Below are 22,556 nucleotides of genomic sequence, written 5' to 3' on the forward strand. Positions count from 1 at the left end.
TACACAAGTGTACATTTTGTCTTCAAGAAATCCAGTTATTCAGCCTTTTATGATTATGCCTGTTTTAATGCAAAGATCACAAGGAACATCCTGAAGTCACTGTCCAAGAACTGACAAAGTTGCAAATGGTGCAAAACATCCACAACTGAAGGATCAAGTTGGCATACCAGTCTTTTTGCTTGCATACCATTTCTGCTGTTTTGGCAAACAAGACTTGATCTTTGACCACGCCCATTTTCTTCAATTGTAGTCTGTTCACTCAAGTTCAGACTAGATCAGAACTTCAGGAACTGCTATCAACTCGGTAACCAAGACATCTTGCAAAAAGTCTTGCATTTATCAATATGCATCGCCACTAGCAACTTCTTATGAAGTTAATTACCTTTTGACTACTTTTCAGAATATACTGCATGTTCAGAACATAAATATAAAATTTAAAAAGCGCCCATGCCAAACCAGAAAAGATCAGAAAGGTTGTAATCCAATACAAACTTCTATAGGAATAAGTCTCATTGAACTCAATGGTATTCACTTCTTGGTCATGTTCAGGACTGTAAGTCACAAAATGCTGTTTGCTACAATGTAATATGACTACTGTACATTTGAGTGTCCTGATAGAGGATAGCCTTCCTTCCCAAACAATTGCACAATTCCTACTACAGGTTGAGTCTCCTTATTCATGAGAGTTCCCAGAACTCATATGGATGGCAAAAATTGTATTAAAGCAAATACATTTAAAAAAAACAATGTCCATTTGCTAGGCAATTTAAAAACACCCTTGATGACCTTTGTGATGCAAGACAGAGTCATTAGGCAGACAGTCTCTTTCCAGGCACTTAAAAAGGCTTCACTCTGAGGCAATGACCCCTCCCTTCACCCAGAGCAAAGCACCGGAAAGGAATGCAAAGTGATTATCTTATGCTCAGGGGGAAGGAAGGGGTCACATGCCTTGGAATGAAACTGTTCTAAGTGCCTGGAGAAAGAATGATTGATGGATTGCCAGTTGGCTGCCCTCTTTTGCATTAACAAGGCAATTGTTAAACAACTTTTCCTTTAATTCAAAGGGCCCATTTCATTGCATTGAGATAAAACCACAGGTAAAAAAAATCCATGGATAATTAGGTTATACCTGTACTGACAAATCTAAGAACATAAAAGATGTGGCAATTGCTGAGAAGTTTAGAGTTTTTCCATCTATGTCTCCCAACAGCTTATCAAATCTCAGAATGAGATTTTGTTCCTCTCAGTGAAAACTGAGCAAAGAAACAAGATTCTGTTAATACTCCAATAAATTGAGTGCTTGCAAATGTGCAATGAAACTAACTAAAGAGTCATCAATGCCAAATTAGAAGTAACCAAATGCTATTTCTTACTGCAGTGTAGGCATTTGATAACCTTAGGACTTAATTTGAGTGTCCTGACAAATATAAAGCCTTCCCTGAGTGATTAATATATTGCCCACCCCCAGGACAACAGAATTCTTACTGTAGGTAAATCCAATATGCTTTAAAATGTGTCAATAACTTCAAGAAAGCTGAGAGACACTCATTTTCCATCTCTAGGATCCAAAGTTTGCCAAAAATCATAGCGATCCTCCATCTCCCTGAATGGTTCTGATGGCCAAAATTTGAGGCCTTGGTTTATGGACTGCAAGAGCTGCTACTTTGTCAGGGAAAGTAGTGAATCCAGCTCAACCAGGCACTGGTAAAACCCTACTCCCAATCCTGTAAATCTTTGTGCCAGTACAAAAGCAGCACTTTGTTGGTAAGCTAAAGTGAAGAGAAAGACTTATCTTTGTTCAGTACAAGGTCATGTTAACAATGCGATTCAGGAATTTGGAGACACAGTTTACCCAGTCTCCCTGGCTGTTGATATCAATGATCAAATGCTGCAACACAGAAATGCTCACAGTCTCAACAAATTGTCAATACTGGACTTTGAAAGAGCTGCTGTTGAACCTGAGATCCAACACTGATTCAGATCAACGTTTGCTGTTTGACTTTTGTCCCAAGTTTCTGCAAGTATTCTAGGGATAGCAAACACCAACTGCACACAGGAACCTCAAATACTATGACATCTACTACTGCCAAAGACAATATTCTACCCCCCCCCCCCATAGCAGATGTCATAATTTTTGTATAGCCAGGCTGTGGTTTGGGGCTTCAATGAACACTTAAATTTACCTAATTTGTCTCATTTATACAAATCAAAAATGGCCTACGGAGACATGCATACTCTTCCTCTTCAAATATAAAGAACATGAGTTTCTCTAGAAAAAAATGGAATATTTACCAATGCCCAAGTTAACTGGGATTTGATTTAGCATGTTTCTATTTAGTAATCATTATGTGTTGAATAAAACTAATTAAAGCTATACCATTTTAAGTTTGACATGCCAAGTACAGGTCATCCCTCGTTATCCATTAGGGTTCAGTTCTGGATCCCCTCATGGGTAAAAAACAGTTGAAAAATAGATTTAATGACCCACTTCCACGTTTCTTGCCCCTCCATTGCTCCTAATGGAATACGGTCATGCCTCAACATCCTCAGGGGTTTGATTCTGGGACTCCCTGCTGATACCATAAAATGTGTTAAATAAAAGCTGTTTAAAAAATTAAAAAGTGCATCCCTTTACAATTGTGGTTTAAAACAGCTTTTCTTACTGTTGTAGAGAGACAGTCAGAAATGCATCAGATCCCCTACCTTTGCCTGGCTCAGCTGAAGATTGGAATGATTGCTTGCATGACTGTCACTCTACAACAGTATGAAAAGCAGTTTTTTAAACTGCTTTTTTAAAGGGATGGATTTTCCCCTTCTCCAGGGATCAGCACATTCCTTCTCATTTGCAGTGGGAATCCATGTATAACTAGGTTGGACCTATACTTCAAAACTTTTCTTCCTTCCTGCCAGTACCACTTACTTTCTGGGTGTCAAAAAGTGCTTTACACTCTACCGTTCATCAACCTTAGGAAGCATCCTAGACATCCAGTGAACTACTGTCACTTTTATGTTCACAAAGTTCTGAACAAGAAAAGCATTGCTAATCAGCTGATTGATGGGCTCCAACTGAATTCATGTTTGTCAGCCTCTTTCTATATGCTTCCCGCCGGAATCATACATGATACCTACTCATACAGGCAACCTATGGAGTTTTCCTCTTTTGGTAAGCTTCTCCAATGGATTATACAAGAGCCATTTCAGCAAAACAAATCTAATGCTTTTTTTACGCTTCAACAGGAGGCAGAAAGGAAAAAATCTCAGCCAGGGCCAACCTCCTCTATCCTTTTATGGAAAAGACAGGGTGAAACATGAGCTTCTTTCTTCTTTGATAGCGCAGCAAGACTGAAGCTCAATACTACCGTTATCTGGAGATAGCATGGAGGAAGAGACTCAACTTCAAATCTTCTAGGGACCCAGCATCTCATCTCCTTCTAGAGAAGAAAGGAATGATAGAGCTAAGCTACAATTATGCTCATCAGTGGCTACTGGTTTTTCAAATACAGGTGGAGCCTTTTTATGTGTGTGAGTTCCATTCCCTGACCTGCCTTGATTAGGAAAAAATGTTGTGCTAAATCAATCCCGGAAATGACGCATTTTACACAAATTGCATAGAATTACGCAAATACACTACAGCCTGACACTTGGGGATGGAAGGAAACTAAGGCAGCAGTTCTCAATCACCTCCCCCTTCACTCAATTTCCTCCCCGCTCCATACTCAGCCCTCCCCCGACTTGCCAGCTCCGTCCTCCTGACTTGCCAGATGTCCCTGCTTCTTTCACAGGTGGGATGCTGAGCTTTTAAGGGTCCAGTCCTATGTATTTCTACTTAGAAGTAAGCCCTATTGTAGTCTTGTATGCTCATGTAGTCAATGTAGCCCAAAAGCCCATGTAGTCAATGGGCTATGCAATTTGTGTAAAATCCCAGGAGAGGATTGTAGCCTGAGAGCCCAGTCCCATGCCTACCTACTCAAAAGTAAATCCCATTCTAATCAATGGGGCTTACTCCCAGGAAAGTGTGGAAGGGATTGTAGCCTAAATCTCCTGCTTTGGCTTGCTGGGAAGACTTGCTTGCTGGGCTGTTTTGTATGCGTAGGCTGAAGTATGGAGAGCCTGCACCAACTCAGTCTGAAGGGGGGGATTTGGCAAACGCTCCATGGGTTTTTTAAAGCAATCTCCTGTCACTACCACACCTGCCCCTGTGTATGAGTGTATGAGAGAGAGAGAGAGAGAGCGCGAGAGAGAGCATGCACACTCCACCTTGCCGCACGTGTTCTGGCTACACAGGTTCCCCCCCTTCCCCGGCTCAGTGGATCCAGGAGTGTTACTGGTCCTTTGCAAGTGGAACCTCTTCCATGACTCCAGGGCTATTTCCCTGCCTGTGTGAGGCAGAGCAGTGTTTTAGGCTGCCTTGAAATGGAGCGAGACACCAGCTAAGGGCAAAGGAGGCAAAGGTGTGTTCAACTTTGAATTCCCCCCACCCAAGTTGAGATAAATCTGCAGATAAAAAATCCGTGGATAAATAGGTTGCACCTGTACATGTATACACATACTTAAGGCTAAACTATGTGCAGCATTTAATGCACCATAAACCCTTGCAGGCATAACATTTCTTCAGTTGGCAGTAGCCACAGGAATTTCCATGTAGTCTGATCCTTTTAATTCAGCAGAACTGTGCATCTAGTAAGCATAGCAGAATATACATCATCAGGTTAGTATTTCCACCACAGGCCAGGCTCAGCTTCCAGAACATTGCAACTTGATGCAATTAAGTCCACATTTAGAGAGCAAGTTCAACTAATGTTTTGGTATAAGCATAAACCCTCCCATTCTAAGTAACACTCGCCTAGGCAACTGGAAGTGCATCTTATTGTATATAATGCACGCAAGGTTATGCATTTAAGCAGTGTCCCACACACTTAACACCACGTCTGGATAGCCCATGATAGAGGATCACTAATATAGACATCCCTCCCTTTTTTCTTTGCAACCTGCCATTTTCACCTTAATATATACAATAGAGTTAGGACAAGGAAGCTGGTAATCTGATTAAATATTTCTTGAAACCAAGAATGCCTATAGGCAAGCAGTAGGCTACTTTATTGCATCATCTGATAACCACAGGAGAAGTATCTTTTGGTTCACAGTCCTGTAGTTAGATTCACCCCAGCAACCTGTGGTGGCAGACAGATAAGCACAAAGCAGTGTCTAGTAACCAACTCTGACTTCCATTTAGTTTCATCCTGAAACTGTGGTGAAGGTTAAACAGCAGTCGGAAACAGAACACTAAGGCAGCTTACTGGGTACTGTTCCAACACCAAGTATTCATGCTAGTCCAGGATCTTGATCCTTACACCTAGTCAGGTGACCTTCATCACTGTATTCTTCACACCATCTTGAGGTCTCATCTAGCAAATGCACAAAGTGTATGACCCCACTTTACACAACCTGTGCAACCCAGTTACACTTGTTGGATTGGGGTTACACAAGTCACTTGAATTTCTTGTTCTACCAAATCACGCCATTCTTATGGTCCAATGAGGTGACTCAAAGCCAAGCTTTTGGTTTACCGGTCAGTTGGTGACAAAGAAAAAGGGCAAACCACAAGATAATTATGGCTACATCATTCAAATGATCCAGAAGACCCATCAGGATGATGAATCCCATACAGGAGCCTCCTAGGTAATAGAAAGGTCCAAAATATGTGGAAAAATGCAAAAGAAAAACCACTGGAAGGGGGGAAAAATCAGAAAAATTTTCACCCTACCACTTAAACTAATTCAAGAGTGCACACCATTTGCTCTATAATACCTACTGTTTTCTCCCATTCTTATAAGATCATGAGGTTCACATTCTCCTACTTTGAACAAGACTCTAGAAAAAGCACAATACACATATACAATCACATTCCTCACAATTTTTAGGACTGCTAACTAACCGAACTTTTACATCAAGATTTACATCAAGTGCATTTGTGCTCTATGAAGCCTTCTTAAGAATACAAGTATATGAACAAACTGAGTTCTCTCATAAAGTTCTACTGCTAAATAAGAAAACTATAAAGGATGCTGGGACTATTTTACATTCATAGATGTTCATCTCCTGGATACTATACATACAACTCAGTCTAGGGGGAAGTTCAAGTATCTTCTCCCCACAGGCTATTTTTTAGTTAGTGTAACATCTGTGCAATAAATGTGACTATAGACAAGTAGGCTGAAGGTGAAACACAGGACACTAGATTCCACATAAATAAGCAAAGCAGCGTTCTTCTCAGGAAGAAAAGGTTCTTGGTATGGGACACTTTGATCTATAATCCTGTCTAGAAACAGTTTTCCTTTGGGAGCAGCTCTGCAAATGCTCCAAAGCACTCAAAGCTAGATGCCAAATATCTAAACAAATATAGCAACTCTACATAGGTCACAATTACCCAGGAATTCAGACTACCATAGAGTCCACTTTATTTCATGGGAAGAAGAGTTTCCATACGATACACCATAATATAGAGATCTGGAAAGATTTGGGAAGCTGGATTCTGCAGTCTTGTAGAACCTTATCAGGTCCCTTCTAACTCTATAACTCTATGATTCTATAACTATCCAACTCATGTTTCGGGACCTACAACGGTGACAAACATGAACTAAATTTGTTACAATACATATGCACCACATTCCCCTAACTAAAATACTTTTACATACCCATAATTTACATGTATACCATGTAAGCCATGCAATGTTCTAAAGACACTTGTTGAGTCATCAGCTCAGCCTTGCCCATCAAGTTTTTATAATCTCATACACCCAACTTCCCCATCCTATCAAATACAAAGCTGTTAAGATGTGCAGTTCTCTTTAGACAAGGTAATACAAATTTGCTATTTTATGCTAACTGAAGGCTACTAGACTGGTCCCAATGAATGTGAAGCTCAGCAAGTCATCAGAAGGCAGTTGTCGTCCCCCACACACAGAGAGGCTTGAGCAGCTGGTCAAGTGAAACTTTCCTTTCTAGTCTTGTTAAGCTAGGTGAGTCCCAATAGAGTGTCATTTTACGAAATGGGTCCTGGTGCTAAAGTGTTTGGGAACCACTGAATTAACATATTTTTGTCACCACCCACTGTCAGATACTAAACATGCTAGACATAAGTAATACCCTTTGCATCTAGTGCAAGACTGGATTTCATAAATGTACTTATGACACAAAGTCAGCCTAATTGCAGGTGTGGACCTGGTGCCACCTAGGGACACAGGACCACAATGTCACCCCCTCCTGAAAAATGGCATTTTCAGTTTTTCCATGAAAATGAGAAGTGCTGTTTTTTGGCATTCTAAAGACCTCCTAATGTCTTCTGGGGACAAGGAGGCTTTGGGCAGCCTCCCCAGCCCTTCAAAGGCTTCGAAAACAGGCCTGAAAAAAAGAAAAAATGGTGGCAGGAAAGGGCTGTGGTGCCCCCGACAGGGTACACCAATCAGTCCACGTCATTTTTCTTACTGGCATAGTATATGTGGAGCAGGATGCTACCCTGCAAAACTTAAAAGAAAGTCAAAGTTAAGAAGTGTCATCTCCTTCACAACAACTACTCTTCACCATAATCTGGACATCCATGCCAAGAAAGAACCACCACTACTACTCATAGCTGCCAGATACTACAGTAACCACAACCCCTCCCCCTGCAAAAAAAAAGGCTGCAGAGGGTCAATGAGCTCGACTAAAGTCACAACGGCAAATTCAGTATTACACTTTAACAAGATTCCAACAAAAACAGATGGTATCCAAGCATCCTCAAGTTACAGGGAAGCCACTTGCTGAATCTTCGTTTATAAAGTAAGAATGCCAGAGAAAGGGTGACAAACGGCTTAGCAGTCCGTGTCCTTAGCCATTTTCTGAGCAAGGCTAAATAGCTTTGAGACCATCTAGCATGCTAACCCTGAGCTAGGTGTCAGAGAACTCATTCCCCCAGCAGCTTTCACAAATGAGGATAGGCAAGAGTCCAACTTACAAATGACAGCCTAGCTCAACCCACATAATACTGAACAGTCACTACATGATTACTTGAAATCAATTCAAAAAGACCAAAACCAAGCTTCAGACACCTCAAACTATGAATGCATTTACCACAGCAGAGCCAAATGATCATGCCAAATAAATAATATACATGCCACAGCAAGCAAAAAATGGCTTTGTCTCCAGGCAGCTAATGTACCTTTATTAAGGCATGAACTACAAAAACAGTTCTGCTGCCACTGCATTAGCCAAGTCTTCATTGCTGCAGAATAGACTGAATGCAATATGCCTCAGCCATCTTCTCACTTTCCACAAACTATAGGTAAGTGTGGCAATTTAGTAGAAGAGGCTCCCCAAGATCAACTACATCAATAGCCAAGGTCCACCCTGGAATATGTCCTCATGGAAATGTGGGCAGAGAATTCTAACATCTGATTGGCTCCCTAGTTAACCTAGCTCACTAGTAGAAGTACTCTCAGCATGAGGCAAACTGAAGTGGTCATAAGAACATAAGGATCAGGCCAAGGCCCATCTAGTCCAGCTTCCTATATCTCACAGTGGCCCACCAAATGCCCCAAGGAACACACCAGATAACCTGAATCCTGGTGTCCTCCCCTGCATCTGCTAATCAGAGGCAGACTGCCTCTAAATCCAAGAGCTTGTACTTACCCACTATGACTTGTAACCCGTAATGAACTTTTCCTCCAGAAATTTGTCCAATCCCCTCTTAAAGGCATCCAGGCAAGGTGCCATCACTACTTCCTGTGGTAAAGAGTTCCACAAACTAATTACACGCTGGGTAAAGAAATATTTTCTTCAGTCTGCCCTAACTCTTACAACACTCAACTCCCGTGGATGTCCCCTGGTTCTGGTGTTATGTGACCTCAGATGGCAGATACCTGCCTAATTGCTGATGACACAGGAAAAGGACCACTCACCTCACGTCTGTCAAAACAGTGATTTGGGAGTCTAGTGGTGGCAACACTGCTGCACAAGCAAGCAATTGGTGAGCTTCTATCCACCAATTGACTGCATGGTGCTGCCTGCCACTACTACTACAAAAAGGAGATAAGTTGTTCCATAAAGTCCATCATTTTCCACTGCTCTTCTTCCCTCCCTGTTACTTTTCAAACGCAAGTGGAAGAGAGGCCTGCTGGCTGAGCACAAAGAGACTAAGTGCTGCCAATTCAAGTACAAAGGATATGGGATGAGGACAAGAGCACTGACAAAAACTTCAGAACCAAAAGATCTCAGGCCACCCTGCACATCATCCACGAAGGGATCTATGCTCTCAAAGAGGCAAATTCAACCACCACAGCAGTGTCACCAGGTCCAAGCTACCCATTTACAGAGCAATCTAAACTGTCCAATATGTACAGGAATATGTATTACTCAGGATAAATGAGTTTAACTTAGGGTTAAAAGCCACAAGCCATTTCTGAACAGTTAGTATTGCCAAACGTGCTAATAACCCAGAACAACAGCCCAAGCTAACTCAACATAATACCCAAGATCAGATCTCCTAGAGCAGTGGTTCTCAAACTGGTGGGTTGTGACCCACCAGTGTGTGTGTGTAACCATTCCCCCATCCCTTTAAGGGGTGGGAGAAGGGGAGAGGCGGGGAAGCAATCCCCAGGATCTCATCCATTTGGGGAGGGCGAGAGGGGTGCTTGTGACCTACTTTCAGAAGTAACTTTCACTGAAAGCAGGCGCAAAGTGCACTGGCATTGCTAGAGGGGGTGCGGGCTGCTCCAGGTGACGTCCCCAGGGGGGTGACGCGCCCTAGGGGGAGGATATGCTAACATCGCAGGGTTAGGAGCTACCCTGTAATGCCATACACCATTGGATGCAGAATGGCCGACGGAGTGCAGTACAAAAAACGGAACGGAAATCGCTCCTTTCGTTCAAAAGTTATGGCCAAAAAACCGGAAGAAAAAAATGAATGGAGCCCTATTGAAAGGGAGCCGTATCCCGCATTTACTCATGAGTAGGCATACTTGCCATAGTCCGTCAGAAAGGGCAGGCTGAGAGGAATCCAACAACACCAGAATGGTCCCAATCCAATGAATACAGCCCAAAAAAACACCCAAGAAGCTCCCCCTTCCAGCTGCAAGTCTGAGCCCAAAACAAAGTCATGTGGCTGCATTTACTCATGAGTAGGCAGACTTGCCTTAGTTGAGGCAGGCTGAGAGGCTCCAAGGACATCAGAATGGTCCTCATCAAATGAGTGCAGCCCCCAAAAACACTGGAGAAGGAGGTTCCTCCCTCCCAGTCTATGGAGCCCTATGGAAAGCAAAGCAGCATCAGTCGCGTTTACTCGCAAGTAGGCAGATGTGCCTTGGCTGGTGGTCAGGCCAGGCCAGGCAAAGGGGAATGTGAGGACACCAGAATGGTCCCGATCCGATGCAGCTGCTCCAGAAGGCAGCCTCCCCCCCCCTAAAAAGAACAAAAAAGAGGCTTGAATGGTAAGGGGAAAGTTTTCTATTTTGCACTTGTGAAGCCAGGTGGGTCTTTATTCTGATGTGCCTGAAATAGAAGGGCTGGAAATCTTACTGATTCTTTTTGGGGGGTTGTTATTGCAGGCAGACTACAGAGTAAGCTCTATTGACCACAATGGGACTTACTTCAGTCAACAAAACCTTTATTAGGCATACTTACTTCAGAGTTGACATGCATAGGATTGGGCCCACAGGCTGCAATCCTACCCACACTTTCCTGAGAGTAAGCCCCATTGACCACAATAGGATTTACTTCAGAGTAGATTCACTTGGTGGAACAGGACTGGCTCCCCCTTATTTAATTATTTCTTTTATTTTAATTTAATTTATAATTATTTTAATTTGCTTGATAATGTCACTTCTGGCCATGACATCACTTCCAATGGGTCCTGGACAGATTGTCATTCTAAAAAGTGGGTCCCAGTGCTAAAAGTTTGAGAACTGCTGCAATAAGGTGTTAGTAAGTTGACACGGGGTATGCGCGCGCACACGCGTGTGTGACTCCACAAGTTTTCAAAATCACTAAAATCAGAATTTGGAGGAATAAGACCATCATGTTATATATCAATCAATGTGCAATTTCACGCAGAATGCAATGAGACAAACCACATTGAAATATCTGTAGTCTAACAAAAGGTACAGCCAAAAAACCAGGGGGCGGGGCGATGGTACATCACCACACCCATCACCTGGGGCATTGCCCCACCCACTGCACGGGGTGATGCACAGGCCTCCCACACCAGGTGACACAGATCCTAGTGACACCACTGGCAAAGCGCCTCCTGCAAAATGGAAGTGCTTTGCACCCACTTTCTCCGAATGTTCCAAGCCTTGGGGAGCACTGGAGAGCACTGTGCAGTGCTGCGCAGGGCTGCCCGCAGCTCCTGCAGCCCTGCCTTCTGAAAGTAAGTCACAAGCACCCCCCCTCACCAGCTCCATCCTGGGGATGGCGTCACTGCCCTAGCCCCTCCCACACAAAAACTTACTGAGGGAGTAAAGCTCCCTCAAAGTTTGAGAACCACTGTCCTAGACAGTATACATTGAATGGGCAGCGCATCTATACAAACTCTTGTTTATCCCAGGTCTCAGTCCAATAACATAACATACTTTAGACAGATAAATTAACAGGATCTCTTTACATCACAGTCTATTCCTTCTCTCCTAAAACTGAGTTGGTGCCATTCCAATAATTAGAACCAGCTGAATTAATAGGTCCAAATGTTCTCATGGTCTTAGATCCCATCCATGATTCTATCAATTCAGTTGTAAATGAAGAATGTATTACAAACCATCCTGAAAGAGGATAAAAGCAAGCAACACAGGTACTCGTCATAGACTGACAATATTCTGCCTGGTTCATCACAACCTCAGGCTCCTCACCTTTCAAGTATTTCTTGGAACATAGAATGTCCTACTTGGGCCCAAACATCACCAATAAACCAAGCAATAACATAGGACAGCCTATAGTGGGCAATATCAAAAGCCATATGAATAGACAACATGACCAAAAACTTTTTATCCTATGTACTCCTATCCATTAAACGCAAGAACACCACAGTAGCCCCAAAAGGTTTGTTGCTTTGTATATCAAGTTCAGCAACTTCATGCTACAGAAAAGTCTATGATCAAACAATCACACCTGATGTATAATCAGCTCTTACTTGCAGAGCAATCATGCCCTCATCCCTCATCTTATTTGTTCCAGAGTCAACACCTAAAGCTAAAATTATGTGTACGTTCTTGCCTCTTATCAGTAAATTTGCTACAAGATGTTCATGTATCTCCCTCCTGCACATATTAAGACCATTCCTCTTCATCCATACCTAAAATTTCAATATAAGTTCCGGGAATGTTTGGGAGGAGATGACCAAGTCCCTCATGAAGGCAAGGTCTACTTGCTATTTTACTCAATGGGTAGGCCTTCCCTCTGCTTTGAACTCTGGGGACAGAGAAGGGGACAATTTGTCTTGCATGAGTAGGAAGTTGGATCAAATTTTGGATTCCCCCCCCCCCCCAGGACAGAGGACCAGCTTTTCAGGTGTGCGCCTGCAGGTTTTGGGGGAAGTGCTCTTCAAGACCCTCAAGAAATGAAGCACGGCTCAGGAAGCTGTGTCCTCTGTGTGAGACACATGGGCAGTGTGCCCCCACACTTTCAAGGCACATGTATTAAATGCTCCCTTTTACTGTGTATTTGTTTTGTGTTATTTCTAAAAATTACTAAGAATATGGGTCATAAAGAATGGAAGATGAAAACCCCATGGTAAAAGTATAACAGGTGAAACACCAAAGTTAGTTGCTCATAGATTGCAACTAAAGCATGAAGTGCTAAACTTTGTTATGTAATGCTAGAATTTCTGAAAGATTATCATCATAAGAACATAAGAACAGCCCCACTGGATCAGGCCATAGGCCCATCTAGTCCAGCTTCCTGTATCTCACAGTGGCCCACCAAATGCCCCAGGGAGCAGACCAGATAACAAGAGACCTCAATCCGGTGCCCTCCTTTGCATCTGGCATTCTGACATAGCATCAGTAAAGTGTTAAAAACGATGATTTTGGAAATGGGCTATCTAATGTTATTAAATTTACTTATTCTATTTTACTGTGTCGCACAACTCCTTATGTCTGCGGTTTTCAAACTCTCTGGAGTTTGAAACCCGCAGTAAGTCTTTGCAGGGGCAGGGGGAGGCAGCAGGGGCAGGGGGAAGGCAGCAGTGTGATCCCCAGGATCGCGTCACTCAGGGGGCTGCAGGGACTGGGATGCACACTCGTCCCTGCAGCAGCCGTCCCTGTGTGCGGGGAGTCCTGTGCGAGCGCCTGCAGGGCATCCCGGGAAAGGGAGAGTGGAGCCTTCTGCTCTGCCTCCACAAAAGTGGAGCACGATCACCCCACTCCCCCTTTCCCTGACCTGGGGTGCCCTGCAGGCGCTCGCGCAGGGCTCCCCGCACACAGGGACGGCTGCTGCAGGGACTGGAGGGTGCAGCCCAGTCCCTGCAGCCCCGTCAGGAGGGAAAGCGGAGCGATCGTGCTCCGCTTCCGGTTCTGCGAAGCAAGGTGCGATTGCTCCGCTTTCACTTTTCCTGGCCTGGGGAGCCCTGCCGAAGGTTGCGCAGGGCTCCCCACACACCCCCAGGAGGCTGCAGGAGGCTTGGGCAAGTGCACCCAAGCCCCTGCAGCCCCCTGAGCGGCGCAATCCTATGGATCGCACCACTGCCTTCCCCCTGTCTCCTGGCTGCTCCCGCCCCTTAAGGGGGCAGAGGCCAGGACCCACAGGCTGGGGAATCGTGACGCCCCAGTTTGAATACCACTGCCTTATGTTATTGGGCACTTAGGGCAATTTTGGTGTGAATATGGAATAGCTTTGGAATGAGTTAAAAAATTTTCCTAATCAAATTAATGTAATAAGTGTTATTTGGATTTTTTGTAAGAGCAGTTTTCAGGTACAAATTAAACACAGATAAATTGCCTTGAAGATCCTTCACATCTGGAAAACAGCACTCTCTCTTTAAAAGTTGAGACACAGGCAAGAAATTAAATCCATGGAGGAAAGAGCAGCTTCATTCACCAACCTTGTGCTCACCCTCAGGCATGTATTAATAAGTGGGACAGCAGGTCCACTACTTTTTTTTGCCAACTGCATGAAGTTGAACTTACAGGAGTCAACTGCACTTAAGGCAAGGGGCAACTGCACTTTGTTAAATGAAGGCTACCAACTAGCATGGCAAATGAGGAACTAACTTTGATTAAAGATGTGTGATAAGTACAGTAAATGAAGTAACTCAATGCAATGGCATTGTCAAAGCTAAATACGTATACAAAATGAAAATGCTCAAGGGGGACAAAGTGCACACATGCATGCATACACCTTGGATCATTTGAGTCATCCAGATGATCCAAGGAAGCTTAGGAAGCTATTAAAACAGGCACCTCTAGCCAGACCAAAGGTAGTCTAAGTACCTCTGCGAAGCGCTCGCCCATAAAAACACTCTTACAGCTATGTATTCCATATTTTGCAAGAGGCTGGATTAACTTCTACATTTGGAGGAAATAGTCTGTTCTCCAGATTCTTGCACAAAATTCTTACCACACCTTAGTTTAGAATTTAGTAGGCTACTGAAGATCAGATAACATTGCCAGAGGGCTACAAGCCAGCCATCCCTTGCACAGAACATTGTTAGAGGCCCAGATTCTTAGAGCCCAATCCTATTAGACTTCCCAGCATCAATGCAGCCACAATGTAGTCCCTTATCTTGAGGAGGCTTCCATGACTACCCACCCACTACTGGATGTAGCACATACCCCATTGGCACAGCTGCATAAGAACTGGAAAGTTGGTTAGAATTAGCCCTTAGTCAGATTGACCACTATTCCAATATGCTTCTGAAGATGCAACACTTCATTTATTCACGTTTACACCCAGGTTTGACAATTTGATTGGCCCATTTTCAGTCATACCGCTACCCAACTGCTCACTTAAAATTATAACAGCTTGCTCAAGAGCTAACAATTTCAACCTGGCTATTGTGGATATGCACTCTATATACATACTGGTTTTATAGCAATTTAGCTCCAACAAATCCTGGAAACCACAATTTAGTGAGGGTGTCAAAAATTCAGCATTTGAGACCCTTAGTATCCAATCACACAACAGATTATTGTGCCAAGATTTCATAGGGAGAGGGAACGAACTAGTTAATAACGATCTGTGATACAGTGATACTATCAGGCGCCCAGTGCTGTGTGATCTAATATACTAAATCAGAGGTTCTCAGTCTTTTTAGCCTACAACCCACCTTCAGCACTGAGCTCAGCAACATGATGGAGGCAATGTGATGACATCACATTACAAAAACTTCTGGGTTGCTGAGCTTTTGCATTTTCTCTTCTTTTTTTTGTTTTACACAGAAAGCCTTCCTCCAAAGTGTGATTTTATCAGCGAGAGCACCATGCGACATCCCAGAGCAGGCCAAAGGCCACCAACCACTCTGCTTAGTGGTGTTTGGCCAGCTACGGGCCAAGTCGCATAGTATTCTTGCTGATGAAAACACCTCTGGAGGGCAGGCTTTTTGTGATTTAAAAAATTCATATGCAAAAACTCAACAACACAGAAGCTCAGCAGTGCTCAGACAGTGTTACATAACCAACCAAAAACTGGATCATGACCCACTTTTGGGTTGCAACTCAGTTTCAGAACCACTGTCCTAAATCATTAGGGCTCCAGCTGTCAAGTACACCTGAAAATCTCCATAAAGTTTGATACCTTGAAATTTGCCAGAACTCTTAAACAGTTTCCTCTTGAAGGAACAAGATTGTTTTCAAGAATGGCCTTTTCCTTAATGTCTTTGATCTTTAAGAGCCCTGGTGGAAGCTATCCATTTCAGACTGACCTCTCATTTCAAGCAACAAGAAAGTTACAGGTGTGTGCAAGTCATTTAAGCCTTTCTACAACCTTCTCTTCCTTCCATGTTGCAATTTCATTTTGCAAAACCTCTTCTCCACTGCCCCAAAACATATAGCAGAAAAGTGGTCATCCCTGGGTTTAAAGAATATTTCATTTCTGGGTGCCAAAATCAAGTTTGCAAAGCAAGGTGACAATGCACTAGAGTTATTCCCAGCATTGCAATGCTTAGTATGTAACACTAGCCACATTTATTATATGCCATGAGTATATATAAAAACGAAGTTCCTCCTAGAATGATCAGTGCCACTTTGTTACACTTGTTTTTCCATGCTACCCACATCCACTGACCTATTACAGCAGTTTTCAACCACTGTGCCACTGCACATTGGTGTGACATAAATGGTCTGCAGGAGTGCCATAGGAGTTTGGGAAAAGGTTATTTGTTAATAGGGCCATTGGAACATGCGAGCCCGCCACCAGTGTGTGTTCACATGCACATACACCAACAGGACACCAACACCAACAGGAAGGAAGAGTGTAAGCAGGGTAAACCTGGGAGAAGAAAGAACAGGACGGGGAGAACCAGGATAGATAAGGGCACCTCCTGCTATTTCTCACTCATACGCCCCCTTTTGCCCTAGAAGCTACCCATAAGGTATCATCTACTTTTACAAATATGCATGATAAAGAAATAGTGTCATAAAGAATACTTTGGTAAATTGTTTGGTCCTATGTATGTTTACTTCTGTTTAGTGGAGCATTTTCCTAATGCATGTACAAAGAGCTTCCTTCACAGTACTGAGTCTGAGGTTTATTTCAGTCACTTGGCCACACCTGAAATTTTGGAATTTGACAATAGCCTATTTTCAAGTGTAAAGTTTCAGGCTAGGCATATTCCCTCAGGAGTTCCAACGATTTCAATGGAGCATACTCCCAAAATACAGTTTTAACATTTAGTAAGCACAGATATAAGCTTTTAACTACATGTTACAGTAGTTAAGTTACAGTTAAGTTAATTGAAGGTTAAGTAAACTAACTCACTCAATCCATAATATTTTGTACAAGTCACTTTTAAAAATACAGATTTGAAGTCTCAAGTTTTAATAGCCAAAGGTTCAAATTTCTTGGTTGCCTTCCTTCAGAAAATTCTGTACTCAAAGCAATTCACAACACAATAAAATCATGGACTTGAATATAATTGTAAAATAACCCCCCTCCCAAAAGGCACCTGCTATCGTATTTTCAAAGTCAACATTTCTGTTAACAATCAATTTATATGCACAAATTTGCCTGTAAAACAAATTAGCCTAATCAAGTCTTCTTTTGAAGAAAAACCCCTTCATTACAAAGGCTAGGCAAGGTCCTTCCCTTTTGCTGCACTGAATCCAGCTCTATGTTACCCTTTAATCCCCTTTGTCTTTTTAAAAAAAACTGACAGGCTTGACACTGTCACAAGGGCCAATAACTACATGAAGACACAGTTAGGGAAATCACTTTGTCAAAACAGAATGGGATACAACCCTAAATCAATATCAGATCAATACTTCTACTGATGATCAGAGCTGAGAATGCAAGGATAGTTCCTTGCATTAAGAAAACCTAAAAAAAAAATATTAAAACACCGCTGCAGTATGAAAACAATTCTGAAATCAGAGAGTCTAGAAATGTTTCTTGAAATGCATTCCACACAGTGAATGCTTTTAGACCAGTGCCAAGCTTTCATTTTCCCCCCCTCTGTGTAAATACGACATAGTCAGGCCTAGTATGTAGGCCTCTGTAATACAGGCAAGACCTTTGTTCCATACATCGATGTTTTTCCCAAAGCCTTTAACAAAACTTTCCACTCTCTCTGCCCTAATGTTTCCTTGTTCCTAATCTAAACTTTTTTCTCCCCAGGTTCCCAAAGCCTTTAAAAGCCCACTGTGAAGAATATCCCCACCCCAACAAGGCTGGTCGTTAAAACAGGAAGGAACAATAAAAGTTGTACAGCAGGCAGATTGGCCTTGCAGGGTTGGCAAGAGCCCCGAGATCAGTTTGAATGCTAGTCCCGGACTCGTCGGCAGAGAACTCCAAGCGCTGTCGGGTGAGAAGGACTCGGATGGGGAAGAAGCACACAACAAGAATGTGAATTATCTACATACGATGCGTTATGCAAACAAGCCACAAGCTAGTTTCTTCTGGAAGGCGCACCAGCAACACAAGCCAGCTCTAAAATTACAGGGGTGAAAACAATCTGCTCCGGTGTTGGGATTCAGTCCCGAGAAGGCCTCGATTGAACAAGATCCCCTTTTCTTTGGTGTTTCTGACGCTTCCCCCCCCCCTTGTGGTCCCAGAAGCCAGGCCAATATGGAGGCAACTGATCATTTAGCATTTCTTGTTTTTTTATTGTTGTGTTTGCTTCCCTCTCCCTTCCAAGTGTCTTCAACGGGACTCACAGCCCAATCCTACGTGCATCTACTCAGAAGTAAGTCCCATTGAGTTCAATGGGGCCGACTCCCAGGAAAGCACACACAGGATGGCAGCCTCAGTAGTTCCTTTGGAGGAAAATAAATAGAATGAAATAATATGGGCCTCTAGGGAAACAGTGGCCAGTGGGAAGAGTGGGGAGCAGAGACAAGTAATCCCAATCGAGTGCAGTGTCAACACTGACACTGTCCTTTTGTATTTAGCACAGCCAGAAAGCTAATCTTAATGTGGGGGGGGGGGGAGGCAGAGAGGAGAAAAGAAAAAGGTTTGGGGGAGGCCCAAATCGCAAGAGAAAGGGGGGTGGGGGTGGCTGGGAGTGTGGTGCTCTAGTGGATGGAGGCTACTGCTGGGGGAATGGGGGTGCAGATTCACCCCATCAGGATTCCGGGATTTGGGGCGGAGAGAGGAGGAGGAAGAGAGGAGAGAAAAGAAAGGGAAGGGCTGAATCACGGTGAGCTCCAAGCAGCCATTTGGCCATTTTGTCAGCTCTGTTGCTGCATGCCACCCTGGCTCCTTGTCCATCAGCAGCAGCACCCCCACCACCACCCCCCTCCTCCTCCAGCCCCATATGAACTGCCCCTTCACTGCAAGCACTTCCTGGAGCCTCTCAAAGGACCCCCCCCCACACAAGTCACCACGGCCCTCGCATGGAGTCACCTTCCCTTCTCTCCTCCCCAGGCCTACCTCAGCACCAGCCTCCTCTGTCAGGCTCTGCCCCTTCCTTCCACCCCCCACAGGTGCCCCACTGAGGGAAAGAAATGGGGGAGAACAGGGACGGCCCCCCTAACAGTGCCCCACTGAGGGAAGGGGGCGGGAGTAGTCCCTGGCCTCCCCCCCACCAGTGCCCCACTGAAGCAGGGGGAGGCCAAGGACTAACACCCAGTGGTGCCCCACTGAGCGAAGGAGGTGGGGGGAGGCCAGGGACTACCCCCAGGGTTGCCCCACTGAGACGGGGGGAGGCCAGAGACTCGCTGCCCCACTGAGGGAAGGAGGTGGGGAAGGCCAGGGACTACCCCCCACCAGTGCCCCACTGAGGGAAAAAGGCGAGGGGAGCCAACGACTACCCCACCAGTGCCCTACTGCGGGGGGGAGGGGGAGAGCCTCCTGCCCTCCAGAAATCCGCCACCCGGAGCCCGTACCTGGTTTCTCCCGCCGCGGCCTCCGCACCAGCGCTCCCGGCAGCTCCGAGCGGCTCCTTCCTTCTCCGTCCTGCCCGGCCCGGCGCCTCTTCCCTTCAATTATCAGCTGAACCGCAGCACCCTGCGCCGTCTGCTTCCGCTCCCGTGCCCCCTCCAGCGGCGCAAGGGGGAGGCCGGGGACTACTTTCCCCCCCGAGGGGCCCGGGGGGCCCCGCGCTCCTCCTCCCCTCCGCGCTCGCCGGCCGTCGAGGTTCTGCTCTTGCCCGCCTCGGCCGCTCCCCGCCGCGGAGCCCCTCGAGGCTCGGCGGCCCGGTTCTGTCCCGTCCCCCTCCGCCCGGCCGGCTGGGGAAGAAGTATCCCTCCGCCGGGGTCGTCACCCCCGGGCTGTGCGCGGCGCGCTACCCCTCGAGCCCGCGAGGCCACTCTGTCCCCGCAGCGGCAGCCCCGTCCCCCCCTCCACCCGCGGCGACTCAGGGGCCTTCTCGCGTCGCTACGCCGCCTTCGAGCGGCGCCGACTCCTTTAAGAGCGGGGGGAGGCCGGGCTTCCAGTGACCTCTCCGCAGGCCCGCCCCTTCCTTCCCCGTTGCCATAGCGACGGGCCGCCGGCGTCCTAAAATGGCGTCCCTCCTGCCGGAGACCCTGTTCGAGGCGCGAGGACAGGCCCCCGCCCCCAGCAAGGACTTCTACCAGGTGCTCGTCACTCGCAAGGAGGTGAGTGCCGCCCCCGCTGGCCTGGCCTGGCTCCTTGCCTGGCCCCCTCTGCCTGGTCCCTGGGGTTGCAGGCAGCTGGGCGCCTGCAGAAGGGAGTGGGCGCCAGGACTGAGTGACTCCTCCTCACAGTACTCCAGGCGCCTGTCAGGAGGGTGGGGGGGATGAACACTCTGCCTAGCCCCTTTCAAAGGCTGGGGTCCCAATCCTGTGCCTACCCTCCAAAGAACCTAAGGAGATCCCCCACAGCTGGACCAGGTCAAGGCCCCTCTGTTCCAGCCTCCTGTACCTCACAGCGGCCTCAGGGAGCACCCAAGACAACCAGAGACCTCATCCAGGTGCCCTCCCTCACACCTGGCATCCTGAGGCAGCCTGCTTCTGAAACCAGGAGGTGGCACATGCCCATCATGGCTTCTAACCTGTGATGGAGTTTTCCTCCAGAAATCTGTCCAGTCCCCTTTTAAAGGCATCCAGGCCAGACATCCTGTGGGAAGGAGTTCCACAGACTCATTACAGATGCTGTCACCACAGCTTGTGGCAAGGGGTTCCACAGACTCATTACAGATGTTGCCACTATGTCCTGTGGCAAGGGGTTCCACAGACATTACAGGTGCCATCACCACGCAATGTGGCAAGGAGTTCCACAGACTCATTATGGATGCAATCACCACATCCTGTGGCACACTTAAAGTAGGAGTTCCAATTGCTCCAAATTCCACAGGTTAGAGAGTAATTCTTACCCTCCTTACTCTCCTCCCACCCTTTTTAGAAGCCAGATTGAGTGCTAAACAACCATACGTAGATGGCATTTCCTGATAAGTAAGTGTATGAGGCACATTCCCTCACCTTTACAGGACTGGGTTTAAAACAGCATCTTGAACTGGGCATAAGAAGAGCCCCACTGGACTAGGGCAAAGGCCCATCTAGTCTAGTTTCCTGTATCTCACAGTGGCCCAGCAGGTCACTGTCAGGTGCCTCAGGGAGCACCCAAGACAAACAAGAGAGCTGCATTCTGGTGCAATCCCTCACACCTGGCATTCTGAGGTAGCCTGCTTCTAAAACCAGAAAGTTGCACATACCCATCATAGTTTGTAACCTGTGATGGACTTTTCCTCCAGAAATCTGTCCCATTCCCTTTTCAAGGCATCTAGGCCAGATGCCATTACCACATCCTGTGGCAAGGACATAAGAACAGCCCCACTGGATCAGGCCATAGGCCCATCTAGTCCAGCTTCCTGTATCTCACAGCGGCCCACCAAATGCCCCAGGGAGCACACCAGATAACAAGAAACCTCATCCTGGTGCCCTCCCTTGCATCTGGCATTCTGAAAAAACCCATTTTGTAAGGAGTTCCTTACAAAAGGAGTTCCTTACAAAATCCAGCATCTGTAAGGAGTTCCACAGACCAACCACACGCTGAGTAAAGAAATGTTTTCTTTTGTCTGTCCTAACCCTCTGGGCACTCAGTTTTAGTGAATGTCCCCTGGTTCTGGTGTTGTGTGAGAGGGAAAAGAACATCCCTCTATGCACTCCTTCCATCTCCTGCATAATTTTGTATGTCTCAATCACATCCCCCCATAGGCACCTTTTTTTCTCGACTGCCCTCTCCAGAGGATAAGTTCCAATGAACTCAGTGGCACTTACTTCTCAATAAATATACCTAGGATCACCCCTGCTAATTGGGTAAGAGGCACTTTTTCACGTGGGTGCTCTTCTTTTTAGCAGGGGGAGAGTAACTGGCCCACCTCACCCCAGCAGTGTCTGTTTTAGTGGCTGTCTGCTGGTATTCTTTTTGCATCTTTTTAGATTGTGAGCCCTTTTGGGACAGGGAGCTATTTAGTTATTTGATTTTTCTCTGTAAACCACTTTGTGAACTTTTAGTTGAAAAGCGCTATATAAATACTGTAAATAATAATAATAATTAATAATAATAATCATGCTGCTAGGAAAGGAATAGATCACTGTTTCTCAATCAGTGGTATTGGTACCACCAGTGGTACCTGAGGTGGTGCCTGGTGGTAGTTCAAGGACCCTGGGATGCCTGCAGTCCAGCAGCGAGATCAGGAACGTGATGCAAGAAACAACAGTAAGAGGCTCGGCTCAAAGGGCAGAGCTCCAAAGCATGCTTTTTCATGCTCTGGAAAGCCCTCTCATCTACCCTGAGCCTCTTGCTCTTGTTCGTTGCTTCACATCTGGCTTCCCAATCCAGAAGTAAGTGGTGATTATGTCATCGCCAGTTACATCTGGTGGTTCTTTGAATAGATGGCCCATGTGAAGTGGTATGGCACAAACCTTGAGAAACACTGGAATAGATCAGGGGTATCAAACGTAGGACCTGCAGGCTGA

General features: G+C 45.6%; 2 protein-coding genes across 5 annotated transcripts in view; one reads left to right on the forward strand and one right to left on the reverse strand.

The window, feature by feature from the left end:
* Positions 1-19,912, reverse strand: part of TRIP12 (thyroid hormone receptor interactor 12) — a 101,030-nt gene extending 81,118 nt beyond the window's left edge. For 2 of the 4 annotated variants that reach the window (XM_066622658.1, XM_066622656.1), the window contains exon 1: positions 19,503-19,912. The gene's annotated coding sequence lies outside the window, so the exon portion shown is untranslated. The remainder of the gene's footprint in view (positions 1-19,502) is intronic. The other 2 variants (XM_066622660.1, XM_066622659.1) reach the window with 1 other exon arrangement.
* A 205-nt stretch (positions 19,913-20,117) lies between these two features.
* The window catches only part of FBXO36 (F-box protein 36), a 54,540-nt gene continuing 52,101 nt past the window's right edge, over positions 20,118-22,556 (forward strand). The window contains exon 1 of the mRNA XM_066619749.1: positions 20,118-20,213. Coding sequence (XP_066475846.1) covers positions 20,118-20,213 — 96 coding nt within the window. The remainder of the gene's footprint in view (positions 20,214-22,556) is intronic.

Source organism: Tiliqua scincoides, chromosome 3 (assembly GCF_035046505.1).
Source record: "Tiliqua scincoides isolate rTilSci1 chromosome 3, rTilSci1.hap2, whole genome shotgun sequence".
Classification (NCBI taxonomy): domain Eukaryota; kingdom Metazoa; phylum Chordata; class Lepidosauria; order Squamata; family Scincidae; genus Tiliqua; species Tiliqua scincoides.